Source organism: Chiloscyllium punctatum, chromosome 17 (assembly GCF_047496795.1).
Source record: "Chiloscyllium punctatum isolate Juve2018m chromosome 17, sChiPun1.3, whole genome shotgun sequence".
NCBI lineage: Eukaryota > Metazoa > Chordata > Chondrichthyes > Orectolobiformes > Hemiscylliidae > Chiloscyllium > Chiloscyllium punctatum.
Genome location: NC_092755.1, coordinates 92,361,278 through 92,376,594, shown reverse-complemented (window position 1 = coordinate 92,376,594; position 15,317 = coordinate 92,361,278). Strand labels below are relative to the sequence as shown.

At 41.8% G+C, this 15,317-nt stretch overlaps 1 protein-coding gene across 1 annotated transcript in view; it reads left to right on the top strand.

Annotated features, from left to right (window-relative positions):
• slc6a4b (solute carrier family 6 member 4b) overlaps window positions 1-13,913 on the top strand; it is a 50,682-nt gene extending 36,769 nt beyond the window's left edge. Inside the window, exons 12-13 of the mRNA XM_072587922.1 lie at window positions 17-184; window positions 13,128-13,913. Coding sequence (XP_072444023.1) covers window positions 17-184; window positions 13,128-13,208 — 249 coding nt within the window. The 3' untranslated portion in view covers window positions 13,209-13,913. The remainder of the gene's footprint in view (window positions 1-16; window positions 185-13,127) is intronic.
• Window positions 13,914-15,317: the final 1,404 nt, after the last annotated feature.

The following is a 15,317-nucleotide window of genomic DNA, read 5'->3' as shown; positions in this document are numbered from 1 at the left end:
TCTAATTTCTTTGCAGTTTATTACAGTGAGCTCACTTGTGTATCAGCCCCCGCTCAGTCTATTTGGTTACGATTATCCAGACTGGAGTATAACAGTCGGATACCTGATTGGAGCTTCATCCTTCATATGGATTCCAATATACATGATGTACAAATTGGTATGGACGCCTGGATCTCTTAAACAGGTAGGAAAGCCACATTTGAAGGAAATACATTTTTCTTGTGCTATTTTGCATCTAACACAATATGAATGCAAATATGTACATGACTGTAAGGAATTGTGTATTTGAGATGGTCATTTGGCAAGGTCAAAATAGAATTTCCACAGTCACACATGTTTTACAGAAGGACTGTTTCTCATCCATAGAATCTCACACAATACATTGCTTTTTCTTTACCTTGCTTTACCTTTCCATCTTAAGTGGGAAGAGTGTGCCAATAATTGTGCCCCATTGTTCCACAAGCTCTCACAAATGTATAAATACCTAATTAGGCCTGTAAGACAAATTTGCCTAACTGACTGCTATTCATGACAAAGGCAATGCAAACCAGGTTTTGTCATTAACAGAAAATAACTATTTATGTAAATGCACTTATCTTTAACAAATGGCAGAAAAAAGACAGCATTACTATGCAACTTAAGTTATACCCCTTTAAAATTGCAAACACACGCAGTCAGATGGTTTGACATACAGTGTTATGAAATGAAAAATATAGACAGGGAAAACAGACTTCTGAAGATCAAAAGGCCAGGTAAGTGTTGATCACAGAGGGATCCAAGATGGTGGCAATCTAGGAGGATCGCATTGCTAGGCTTTGTGCTACAACAACATCAGGACAGAGCTAAAGCCCACCCCAGTCAAGTCATTTTGACCAACAAAACACTAAAAGAGCCACAGAACTTAAAAATACTTACCTTTGTTTTTGCTGCTGGGAAATGCCGAAGAAAGGAGGGAGCCCCCCCCAAGGCCAGGATTGTGGCTCAATCCAACAACGTGGCAGGCCCACTTACTCAACAAGCCTTGGTTGCGGAGCTCACCAAATCTCACAAGGTTCTGGGGAGGCAGATCGACAAAAAGCTGGCCCCGATCTCTGTTATCCTCCAAAAGCACGAACAGCAGCTGGGAGACCTTGGGAAAAGAAAGAATGAGGTCAAACACTGAGTCACAGTGGTGGAAGCCGAGAGTGATTCATCCAAGAGCTGGATTTGACCCCTAGAAATGCAGGTCCATGGTTTAATTGATCTGGTTCATAATCTTGAGAACAGAGGCAGGAGGAAGAATCTTCGTGTTATTGGTCTGCCAGAAGGAAAGGAAGGTGAGCGGCCAGTGCAATTTTTTTAAGAAGCGGTTACAAGAATTCCTTAGCTTAGAGGAGCTCACCAGGTTGAAAGATTGAAAGATTGAAAGAGCTCACCAGGTAACGGTGCGGAGACCAACACCCTCGCCTTATTCTGGTGCGATTCCATCATTGTAAAGACAAACTGAGAGTCATGGAAGCTTCCAGGGCCCTAGGAAAGGTCCAAGGGATTTGGTTTGCGAGGACTCCAGGGTCATGTTTTTTCAAGATTTCTTGGCGGCAGTGATCAGGGAAAAGAAATCCTACAATGGCTGAGAGAACTCGGGATCCAGTCCTCTCTAAGATACCCAGTGGTGCTTTGGCTTACCTTTAATGGATCCGTAAACTTATTTGACTGACCAGAGAAGGCGAGGAACTCTGTGGACACAGTAACTTAAACTGGACCATTGAATAAGTACAGATAATACAGTTGTTCAGGTTTGTCCTTCTTAAGGGAGGTCTTGTTGGGGTCTCCTTATTGTTGGTAATACGTTGTGTTAAATTATGTTTGGGATGGACAGACCTTTGTCGTGTTTGTGGTGTGACCCCAGCTAGGAGGAGTCAAGAGGGTGGGTGGGGTGGCTAGTAAGGTTTTGGGGTGTGTAGTTGCCCCCTTTGAGTGGGGGCAGCGGGGGGAGCAATTCCCCTAATCAATGCCATTGGCGCTTTATATGTGTTTTTTTAATGGTTTTTGATGTACATAGTTTTTGAATGTTTTGTAGGTTTGTTAGTTGTAGCTTTCATTGAGGCTCAGCGATTTGTAATTCAAGTTACCCTCTCTGGAGTCTAAATGTTGCTACAGAATGTTATGGCTAAGGATATGTTTACAGAGGAACCTCGATTATCCAAACAAGATGGGAGGGCACTATATTGTTCGGATAATTGATTATTCGGTTAATTGGTTTCCTCTGGAACTCGGAGCTTTCTGTGAAGTCTGCTCCCCGTGCAAGAGACTAGGCAGCAGTACGTCGTGTGTGAGACCCAGCCCCCTCTGTCCACCCCCAACCCATCAGCGCCCCTACCCCCCAAACCCCGTTTGCCCCTGCCCACCCACCAACCCCGCCTCCAACACTGTCCACCCCCCTGCCAGCCCCCAACACTGCCACCAACACTGCCCGCCTCCAACCCTGTTGGCTCCCACCCCCCAGCACACCCCCCAACCACATCCATCCCCACCCTCACCCCTGTCCAACATTGCCCCCGCCCATCCGCCCCCACTCTGACCCCCACCCACCACCCATCCTCGTCTGCTCCAGTGCCCCCAGTCGCCTGCTCCCCCATCTGCACACCCCCTCCCCCCGCACCCCCCCCGGGTCAGCCGGACTGAACACCAGCAGTAAGACTGCTGCTGCCTTTGTGGGTTAAGTCTCCAATTAGCGCACACGCACACGCACACACACACACACACGTACACAACGTTTTACCGCAACTTTTTGACTGGTTCCACCTCTGCCCTGTACAGGACAATGTTGAAGAGATTATCTGGGGAAGGGGGTTTAGGGTGCACCCCTATGTAGAACTCCAGGGAAAGTGTGGGGGGAGAGAGAGAGGGTGGGAGGTCAATCATTTGGAGATGGTGCCTGGACTGATCTCGGCAGCATTTCAGTGAGCTGAGTTTGTTTTTAATCTTGTACCTGTAACCAAAAGATGTGATCAGGGTTGAAACAAGAGGAATTGAGTATAGAAGCAAAGAGGTCCTTCTGCAGCTGTACAGGCCCTAGTGAGTCCGCACCTGGAATATTGTGCGCAGTTTTGGTCTCCAAATTTGATGAAAGACATATTGAGGGAATGCAGCGTAGGGTCACAAGGTCAATTCCTGGAATGGCGGGACTATCTTACGCTGAAAGATTAGAGTGACTGGGCTTGTATACACTATACAGTTTAGAAGGCTGAGAGGGGATCTGATTGAGACGTATAAGATTATTAAAGGATTGGACACTCTGGAGGCAGGAAACATGTTTCTGCTTATGGATGAGTCCCGAACCAGAGGACACAGTTTAAAAATAAGGGGTAGGCCACTTAGAACAGAGTTGAGGAGAAACATCTTCACCCAGAGAGTGGTGGGTGTATGGAATGTTCTGCCCCAGAAGGCTGTGGAGGCCAAGTCTCTGGATACTTTCAAGAAAGAGTTGGATAGAGCTTTTAAGGATAGTGGAATCAAGGGTTATGGGGATAAGGCAGGAGCAGGATACTGATTGAGGATGATCAGCCGTGATCATAATAAATGGTGGTGCTGGCTCGGAGGGCAGAATGGCCTACTCCTGCACCTATTGTCTATTGTCTATTGTCTATTGTCTATTGAAACAGCTCTTTGACGTAATGTTGCTATCGAGACCTTGAGATTCCCTTTAGATAATCTGATATTCAGATAATTGATATTCGGATAATTGAGGTTCCTCTGTAAATGGTGTGCGTGGAACATTAAGGGGAGCCACTTGCTGGTCAAGAGGAAAAAGGTACTCTCAGTCTTAAAAAGGAAAGGATGGATGTCACCTTATTGCAGAGTCAAAAACAATGACTGCAGATGCTGGAAACCAGATTCTGGATTAGTGGTGCTGGAAAAGCACAGCAGTTCAGGCATCATCCAAGTAGCTTCGAAATCGACATTTCGGGCAAAAGCCCTGATAAAATTGCAACAAAATGGGTATGACCGGGTTCATTTTTCATCTTTTAATACCAGGAGCAGTTAGTTAATACTAACAGCCATACTTATTAGGAAGAATCTCCCATTTAAGTTGTTAGAGTGTATTAAAGACATGTATGGGAGATTCATAATCCTTAAAGCCTTGATAAGTGGAGAAGAATATGGATCTTAAATGTTTACTGTTCCCCCCCCATCCTAAATACCTGATAGACGAATTCTCTAAACTGATTAGCCTTGCATCTTAGCACGTTACCACTGAGGGGGGATTTTAATTGTTTATAGATCCTACGGTAGACTGATTGCCCAAAAGCACCCCAATATCTTCTTTATGATCTAAGCAACTAAGGGATTTGTGTGTTGAACTAGGGTTGGTGGATGCCTGGAGGCGTTTCCACCCTACACGCAGGAATTTTATGTTTTTTTACAATCCACACAAACGTCATACCAGGATTGATCTCTTTTTGACTCCCGCAGCACACTTGGGCAGATGGTATCCTGTACAATTGGCAATATCACTATTTTTGATCACGCCCCAGTGTACCTAATGGTCAAGAGGAAGGACGTTATAGTTGGTTCGGGGCACTAGCAATTGGATCCATTCATCCTTAAGGACAGCATGCTTATCAAATACTTTTCCAATGAATTCAGGGCTTTCTTAGACATTAATTCAGACTTGGCCAGTAATTCATCCATGCTCTGGGAAACCGCTAAAGCCTATGCTAGGGTTTTAGTTAGTTCCTATTCTGCCAGTAAGAAACAGAAGGGTGAGCAGCAATGTTTGGTTGAAACATGGTTGAAAGCAGCCGAGGAGGCATACTTTGATCGACTCTCTCCGGCTAAATTACAAAGGATCACAGCGTTTCGGTCTGTACTGAGCTCCATGCTCACACAGACAGCTAAGAAGGAGCTTATTTTTGCAAAATAGAGGTTGTTTGAGCATGGTGGTAAACCAGGCAAATACTTAGTGTATCTTGCCAGGAAAAAGAGCACCCCTCAAGCCATCACCTCAATCAGGGAAGGTGCAGAAAACCTAACCTGTGATTCTAAAAGCATTAACACGGCTCTTTGGAGATTTTACTCTGAACTATACCAGTCTGAAAGCTGTGAGGATGGGCAGGCTAGGATGGAGTCCTTTTTCAAGAATTTGGATCTCCCAGGTGTAAACCCCGAATAAGAGTCTTTCCTTAATGTCCCATTGTCAGAGCAAGAGGTGCAGGAGGCCATGAGGCAGCTTCAGAGTGGAAAGGTGCCTGGTCCCGACGGACTTCCCAGTGAATTTTATAAGGAATTTATAAACATACTGTCAGGACCAATGTTCAGTATGTTCAATAATTCACGCGGTTGTGACCTTCTCCTGCCATCTTTAAAAGAGGCTAATATCTCGCTTATCCTTAAAAAAGGGAAGGCCCAAGGGGAACGTGCTTCCTGTAGGCTCACTTTTGAATGTCGATTTCAAAATCCTGTCTAAGCCTCCTGCGTTAAGGCTAGAAACTGTACTGCCTTCCATTATTAAGGAGGACTAGGCGGGCTGCAGATCATCTAATAATGTCAGGAAGTTACTCAATGTGATTCATGCATGTCAATAACAATCAGTACAGGGATTAGTGGTCTCTCTAGATGCACAGAAGGCATTTGATTGGGTTGAATGACCACACCTTTTTTATACTTTAGAGCAGTTTGGCTTTGAAGTCTTTATCAGGTGTGTAAAGGTTCTTTATAGTGACCCTATGGCTGTGGTTCTCACCAAAGATATGCAGTCAAGCAATTTTAATACCTTTAGGAGCAGTCGACAGGGCTGTCCCCTATCGCCCTTGCTTTTCACATTGGTGATTGAGCTGCTGGCGGAGGCCATATGTAATGATTCCAATATATCTGCTCCAGAAGTAGGGACAAAGTTACATAAGATTATATCGTACGCAGATGATGTCCTTGTCTTTTTGTCAAACCGTACACTTTTGGTACTCATCTGATACAATGCACTCATTTGGTATTTTTTGGGGTTACAAGATCAACTTCACAAAATTAGAGGCCATGCCTATGGGTAGTCTCCCAAAATTACCTGGTTATGAGGATGAATCTCAATTCCCCTTTAAATGGTCACGGAGGTGGGGTTTCTTTACTTAGGTATATGCATTACTCCCATTTTTGATTGACTAGTTAAAGCCAATTTTGCCCATTTGTTTGACAGAATCAAGCAAGTACTTTGAGGATGGGGGGGGGCGCTTCCAATTTCTTGGTTAGCTCAGATAGCCCTCATTAAAATGAATATTCTCCCCTACCCTATACGAATCCTTTTGATCTTTACTAGGCAACCATTCAGGAGACTGAATGGCTGGTTCAGTTCTTTCATCTGGCATCGCTAACAATCTTTATTAAATTAACTAAATTACAGCTAACCCACAGATTGGGAGGAGTGGACCTCCCAGATATTAAAAACTATCAGTTAAGCTCATTATCATCTTACATGAGTAACTCGAGTCCATGGGGACCCTCTTTCACTAAGGTTAGTCATGGAAGCTTCTCGGGCAGGATGCCCCTTTTCTAGCTTACTCTTCTTGAACAAAATGAGGACACTTAAGGAATATTGCCATAACCCAATAATTATTAATACTGTTAAAGCACGGAGGATAATGTGGCAATATTGAGAAAAAGCAATATTGCCAAACATTATTTCTTACACCCATAATTGGTATGCCGGGTTTACAACAGGGATGATGACTCGGAGTTTAAACTATGGGCAGCTAGGGGTGTGTCTTGCCTGGGTGAGTTACTTGAGGGAGACACATTGATGTCTTTTGACCAGTAGATTGGAAATACGAGTTGCCCAGTAGATTCCTCTGCTGTTTTTTTTTCAAATTAGAGACTTCATTAAAAAAAAACTACACTTTTAACTGATTACTATAGATCTGATACAGAGAAGAGGGAGCTTAGTGCTAAGAACACATTTTCTGTCAGCAATCTCTACCACCTGTTGGAAGAGGATCCCTTGGACGAGACCGAGCTATTTTGTAAGATATAGAGAGGGAGCTGGGCACTGAGATCTCCTTTGAGATATGGGAGGATATCATGGAAAATGCAAAAGGATCTTGATTTGCAATAGGACCTATGCCTTGCAATTGAAGACGCTTCACATGGTCCACTTAGCTCCGGATAGTCTCTCTAAATTTAAAGTGGGAGTATCTCCAACATGTCCCAAATGTAAAATGAGTAGGGTACTCTCACTCATTGTCTCTGGTCCTGCACTGTGGTAGGCGAAATAGAGAGGGTCTTGGGGACAAAGGTGGAGATGGACCTAGTATCTCTTTTTCTTGGCCTGACAAAAAAAAAGCTTTTCAGTATCCTCACTTCTTGTACAAGAAAAAACATTCTGTTAGGGTGGGCATCTGGAAAATCCCCTGGGGTTGTTAGACTTGTGCAAGCTAGTCATGGAGCACATCCCTTTGGGTTTTCTCATAGGTATGGTGCACCATAAAACTGAGAATTACTATAAGACATGGCAACCCTTTTTGGACTACCCTGGCACAGATTTGTCTGCCACACTAATAAGGACTTTTGTATAGCCATAATGATTGTGTTTAATGAATCTAATACCCAGGGAAGAACTACGAATAAATGAATATGCATAAATTTATGCGCTCGATGGTTGAGAGCTACTGGTCTGTTTCTCTGAGTCTAATTATTATCATTACTTGTTAGTTAGTTGTTAGCTATTATTTATTTATTTATTTATTTATGTATTTAGTAGGTTCCTTTCCTTTTTTTATTATATACATAATTATACACGAATCTGTGCTTTCTCTTTGTATTGTTTTAAATTGTCTTGTTTTGTGTTTGTTGTGATATTTTTAAAAATCTCTCTTTACTAAATTTTTTTCTTTAAAAAAAATGCCCATCACAATTTCTTTTGATTTTAGAAAGATGGCTCCCTGTTGTCTGCAAATTGATAGCCATTCTTTACTTTGATAGATGATCTGGTGGACTTAGACCTTTCCTTTATGAGAATTTCTATTAAGTTTCTTGATTTACTGACTTTTCACTCACACCGAGACAAGGAAGAGAGAGAGATTTTCTGCTGACCGTCTCCGGCTGCTCTGCACTTAGAGATCTGTAATAACCTTCAGCTCCACCAATCTGAGCGCTGTCGTCAGGCAGTCTTTTCTTAACTCAACAATTTCTATTCCCACTCTTTCCCAAATTATCCCCCTCACTCTTCCAAAGGTACAGCTGAAAATGTGCATTGCTCGATTTTGCCATGATTCAAAACTCTTGTGGTATTTTTGTTGTGTAGCAGTCCAACTTCCATTCCAGCTTACAGCCCAAAAAGGAAAGATATGTGGTCCATTATAAACTCCTGAACTGAATAGATAGGAAGCAAGGGAGGAGAAACTATCATGTGGAAATCAATCTTTAGTTATTTTCAAGATGCTAGTTTAAGATCTGGAAGTAGAACACTCACATACATCCCAGCATATGAAATGGTATGCAGTCACAAGGCAATTAAAGAGCTTAAGAGGAAGAAAATAAAATAAAAAGGGAGGAGTGTTACTTTTAAACTTTAGATTCCAAACACATATGAACTTAATTGCATTGTAATGATATTAGTTTAAGATGTACAACCAACAGTTTACAAATGTTGTCATCTTTATGGAAAAGTATTGTGAATGTATCATCTGTTCAAATACCACATGAGGTAATGACAGAAAGAGTTCTGATGTTTGGAAATGAATTTCCATGCTCATGAAGGTTGAAAGATGTCAGTTCTGGATTAGGGTCATCATGAAGCAATCAGAGGTCTACGTACAAAGTAAAGCTCCTTATGCACTGTCTTGTTAAAGACTTTTGGTGAGGCTTAATTTGAATTAATTTAGGGAATGGTCCCTCGATTTTGTGGGAACAAGATGTTTTAGCTTCATAACACGATCATAAGTTCCTACTGATATGAGGTTCCTACTATTCATGTAGTCAGTCTGAGTGTGAATTGGTGGTACAGATTTTGCTGTGACTTCCTTCATTAAAAATTAGAGTGAAGGCTACCATACTGCTTTAATGTGGAATCCTTAAGAGATTGAAGTGGGTTGCAGGAAGGGGAAAAGGAAGAGGATGGGAGGGAGGGGAAAGATGGGAAGAGGAGAGGGGAAGGAGAAAGAGGATGTTGTGGGTGTGGAAGGAGCAGGGTTTGAATGTCAGCTGGGTCAGTGAGTGGATGAAAGGAGAACAGTGCCTGAGGGTTGGGAAGCAAAAAGCCTAAGTATCAGTAGGGTGGGGAAAGAGGGGCTGATTTCAATTGCTCTCAATAGAGAATCCATAAATTTACAAAATAGGAGAGACCTTGAGCATGCCTTTAGTATTCCCCTACATAAAAGACACCAAGCCTATTTGTCTGTTATGTTTTAAAGAACGCTGAGCTCAAATTGTTACTTCATTGAAGGAGAAGTCAAACTCCTTCCTAAAGATGGCAATGCAGTGCTGGACAAAGCTATCGATGTCACATTGTAAAGTCATAACATAGTGGTATTGTATAGGTGGCTCAAGCTAAAACATTATGGCCTTATGGTGTTATCACCATACTATTAATTCAGAAACTCAGCTAATGTTCTGGCTAAATAGATGGTGGAATTTGAATTCAATTTTAAAAATATGGAATTAAGAATCTACCATGACAGCATTGCCAACTGTTGTAAAAATCTATTTGGCTCACTAATGTCCTTCAGGGAAGGAAATTTGCCATTCTCATCTGCTCTGGCCTACATGTGACTCCAGATTCACAGCAATGTGGTTGACTCTCAACTGCCCTCTGAAATGGTCTAGCAAATCACTCAGTTCAAGGGCAGCTAGGGATGGGCAATAAATGGTGGCCAGCCAGCTACCCCCACATCCCACAAGTGAATAAAACAAATAAAATGATCCAAAGGCACTCCTTACTGAACCATCAAGGCCACTGGCTCTCAATAGCAACAAGCAGTTCAGGAAAAATATTGATGATTCCAAATGAACAGAGCTTCTGATGATCAGTAGTGGATCTGCAAAAGATCAACTGGCTGTCTTGGGTCAATGAGCGGATACTGTGTATGGTTGGGGAGAGAGCTATTTGGAGTTTTGGAAACATTTCAATTAGTGTATTTATCATGAATTAACAAAATCTTGAGATTCCAACTTAACAGGATTAATAATGAGTGTGCACACAAGTTTTGGCATTATTTGGAGATGCTGGTGTTGGACTGAGGTGTACAAAGTTAAAAATCACACAGCACCAGGTTATAGTCCAACAGGTTTAATTCGAAGCACTAGCTTTCAGAGCGCTGCTCCTTCATCAGGTGGTTGTGGAGAACACTATTGTAAGACACAGAATTTATAGCAAATGTTTACAGTGTGATGTAACTGAAAGTATACATTGAAAAATACCTTGATTGTTTGTTAAGTTTCTTGTCTGTTAGAATGACCATGTTAGTTTCACTTCTTTCATATGTAAATTGCAAAACTTTTTAAAAATAAGTTACATTCTCAGGTGAACTTTAATAATTGGTGTCAGCCCAGATAACGTTTTGAAGGTGTTAGCCCCCTGTGTGCTGCTGTCTGTGCCATAATGTTTAGACTGATTCTAAACTAAAAAATGAATTAACAGAATTTTACATGGTTTCATGTAGTTTTTGAGCAAAGTACAATGTAACTCTGCAAGTACAAATTCACCCCACAAATGATTGTGTGTATGTGTGCATGTGGGTTTGTGTGTGAGTGGGAGGGAGGGGGTGCTGGGTGGTTGTGAGTGTCTTTGAGAGAGAGTGTATATATGTGTGTGAGTGTAACGGGGTCTAAGTCTGTAAGAGGGTGCATGTGTGAGAGTGTCTGTGTGTGTGTGTGTGTGTGTGTGTGTAGGAGTGTCTGTGCATGTGTATAGAGCAATGGGGTCACCTTTAGTGCGACATGAACTCAAAGTCCCGGTTGAGGCCCTCCATATGTGTACGGAACTTAGCTTTCAGTCTCTGCTCAGTCACTTTTCACTGCTGGGTGAAAATGAGGACTGCAGATGTTGGGGATCAGAGTCAAGATTAGAGTGGTGGCTGAAAAGCACAGCAGGTCAGGCAGGATCCGTGAAACATCACTTTTCGCTGCTGCCTGTGTCACTGTCTGCAATACATTATCAATGAGGATGAGTACCTCGCTAAGACCTTCCCCACACCTCCACTGCTTTCCTTTTAACAACCACCAAATCTCAAACAGATCATTTTTCATAGCAAACTGCCCGGCTTTCAGGACAACTCCATACAACCCTGTCACAATAGACGCTGCAAGACGTGTCAGAATATAAAGTTAAAAATCACACGACACCAGGTTATAGTCCAACAGGTTTAATTGGAAGCACACTAAGAGAAAGCTAGTGTGCTTCCAATTAAACCTGTTGGACTATAACCTGGTGTCGTGTGATTTTTAACTTTGTACACCCCAGTCCAACACCTGCATCTCCAAATCATGTCAGAGTATAGACATGGATACCACCATTATGCATGGGGACACCTCCCACCTTGTACATGGCAGGTACTCATGTGACTCAGCCAACATTGTCTATCTTATATGCTGCAGGCAAGGATGCCCTGAGGCATGGTACATTGGTAAAACTGAGCAGAGGCTACGGCAGTGGATGAATGGGCACTGCATAACAATCAACAGACAGGAGTGTTCCCTTCCAGTTGGAGAACACTTCAGCTGTTCAGGACATTTGACATCGGACCTTCAGGTGACCATCTCCAAGGCGGACTTCGGGACAGGTAGCAGTGAAAAGTGGCCGAGCGGAGGCTGATTGATAAGTTCCATACCCACAGGGAGGGCCTCAACCAGGATCTTGGGTTCATGTCACAATACAGGTGACTCCATTGCATTATTTATATTTTCTCTCTCTCTCTCTCTCTCTCTCTCTCACACACACACACACACACACACACACACACACACACACACACACACACACACACACACACACACACACACACACACACACACACACACACACACACACACACACACACACACACACACACACACACACACACACATCAGGCACCCCTATATATACACACACACAGACACTCCTGAAGACACACACACTCCCACACTCATACATGCACCATCTCATAGACTAAGACCTCCTTTACACTCATAAACATACATATATACTCTGTCTCACAGACACTCACAATTCCCCACCACCTCTCCCCTGCCACACACACACACATATGTTTGTGGGGTGAATTTGTACTTGCAGAGTTACATTGTACTTTGCTCAAAAACTACATGAATCCATGTAAAATTATGTTAATTCGTTTTTTAGATTAGAATCAGTCTAAACATTATTGCACAGACAGTAGCATACAGGGGGCTAACACCTTCCCACATTATCTGGGCTGACACCAATTGTTAAAGTTCACCTGAGAATGTAACTTTTAAAAAGAAGTTTTGCAATTTACATATGAAAGAAGTGAAGCTAACATGGTCATTTGAACAGACAAGAAACTTAACAAACAATCAAAGTATTTTTCAATGTATAATTTCAGTTACATCATACTGTAAACATTTGCTATAAATTCTGTGTCTTACAATAGTGTTCTTCACAACCACCTGATGAAGGAGCAGCTAGTGCTTCAAATTAAACTGTTGGACTATAACCTGGTATTGTGTGATTTTTAATCTTTGGCATCACTGCTATTTTAATTTTGTAAAGAAGAAAATGTTAAAAATTCAACACAAATACAGAAAGTACATTGCTTCTGCATAATCTAATAGAAGAATTAATAGAAGGATGAAAAAGGTGACTCTGAAAATCAAAATATAGCCCCCAAACATCAACAAATACTGCCCAAGAATGTATCACAAACAGTTCTCGAGAAAAAATATTTTAATTGCTGGATTGGAGTCACCGTTGGTTCACATGGTGCCAACTCATCAAATCATCCAATTGTGTCCAAAATTACTGTTGAATTGAAAGTCCAGCTATATAAGTGATCATTTATTCATATTGTGCCACCCAAAGCTCCCCCTGTAAATGCCTTTAAAGATTCTGCACATAAAGTTAGAACTTTGTGCACAGTAGTGTAAGAAGCAAGACTCCTTCTCATTTTTATCCTGACACTAATTACTTTTTTTTGTCCACACAGCGCCTGGCAGTCTGCATTCGGCCAGAGAAGACAATCAGAGACCAGAAGCCTGATTCACTCTGCATGAATACTATCCCTTAATTCCTTGTACATATTGCATGCAGAAACTTTACTTTGAGATTGAAATGGATTTTTTAAAAAATCCACAGAAGAATTTGTGTGAGGTGGAAAATGCATTTAACATTTCAACTTCAGCAAGAACAGAAATATGAACAAGGACAGGGAGTTCTGCAGAAGCTTTGATAAGGAGCTTTGAATATTTATACAATTGTTATTGTTAACATATAGTTGAAAAGACCTTTCACTTTGTACCTTTTGAAATTTTGTGGGTAAAAAAAATTCAAGAAAAATTGTTCTTACAAAATGTCTGATTACATTTTCCTAACTTATCAGCACTTACCACTGAAAAATTATGACTTGCCAACTATGTAGATCAAGTGTTTGAGATTTGCATTACTTACAGTCACAAGAACTTATACTCAACAAGCTGCTTTTACACATTAAACCCTGTTCTTTGTCTTGACTTAGTTTATGGTCTCTTATCCCAGTTCAAGACAGCTAGATTGTTCACTTAATCAATTGTTTGCCCAAACTTAAATCAATCAGTAAGCAATCCTATAATGCCATTGCAGTGTATAAACAAAATTATACAAGATAAAATGCTATTATTTGGTTTTGTACTTGTTATTAATGAATGTTTGAAGATTATGATTTTTAATTAATTTTTTGTAAAATAACAAATGTGTTTGTACTTTTGAAAAGTGCTCCTAGTTAAGCCCACTTATTCCTGATGTGTTCATTTTTAAAAACTGTAACCTTTCTCAAACAATGAATAAAATGTAAGGTGAATGTTAATGGGTTATTAATCCCTACATTGGTAACATGTATGTACATGCAAGGAGAAAGTGAGGATTGCAGATGCTGGAATCAGAGCTGAAAAAGTAGTGCTGGAAAAGTACAGTAGGACAGGCAGCATCTGAGGATCAGGAAAATCGACGGTCCTGATGAAGGGCTTATGCCCGAAACGCTAATTCTCCCGCTCCTCAGATGCTGCCTGACCTGCTGTGCTTTTCCAGGACCACGCTCTCAACTCTGTATGTACATGCAATTCTAACAGCCCTTATACTAAGTATAATTTGAATACTGGGGTCTCTATGGCTTTCTAAAGCATGTTTTACAGTAACCTCCGGCAGGCAATGGTTGAAGCACATTCGGGTTACCATATCAACAGGATGACAAATAGATCAGTTAGAGGTTGTCAGTTTTCAGAACAGAATAGAATTTCTTCAGAATGGAAACAGGCCATTCAGCCTAACAGGTCCACGCTGACCTTCTAAACAGTATCCCACTAAGACCCAACCCCTACCCTTTCCTTGTAACCCTTGGCTAACGCACTTAACCTACACATTCTTGAACACTGTGGGCTATTTAGCATGGCTAATCCACTTAACCTATGCATCTTTGGACTGTGGGAGGAAACTGAAGCACCTGGCGGAAACCCACATTGACATAGGGAGAATGTGCAAACTCCACACAGACAGGCTGGAATCAAACCCGGGTGGCTGGCACAGTGAGACAGCAATGCTAACCACTGAGCCAATATAGTGGCTACTCCCGGTATGACACACACCTGACACCTAGGATCATCAATGGATCCAGGTACAGGTAAGTGATGGCAGGAGACAGGTTGTGAGCTAGGAGTTGTGCAGGAGGTTTAGTGACCAAGGGTATGGCTGGATCTCAGGGGCCTTGTCCATCCTGAGGCCATTCCCCTGAATGCCTTTGAACAAGAGGTGCCCTCCCAAAGTCCACAAACAACCGTGACAGAATTTACTTTTCTGGCCCTGCATAGCAAGTACCTTAATCAAAGCAAATTACTGCGGATGCCGGAATCTGAAACCAAAAGAGAAAATGCTGGAAAATCTCAGCAAGTCTGGCAGCATCTGTAAGGAGAGAAAAGAGCTGAAGTTTGAGTCTAACTGACCCTTTGTCAAAGCACTTTGACAAAGTGTCAGTTAGACTCAAAACGTCAGCTCTTTTCTCTCCTTACAGATGCTGCCAGACCTGCTGAAATTCTCAAGAAATTCCTGTTTAATATTTGCAGGATCTACAGTTATTTGTTTTATTGCAAAACTATTGATTACTGTTTATTTTAGGTGCTTTAAACCATTTAGAAGAAACATTTTCCTT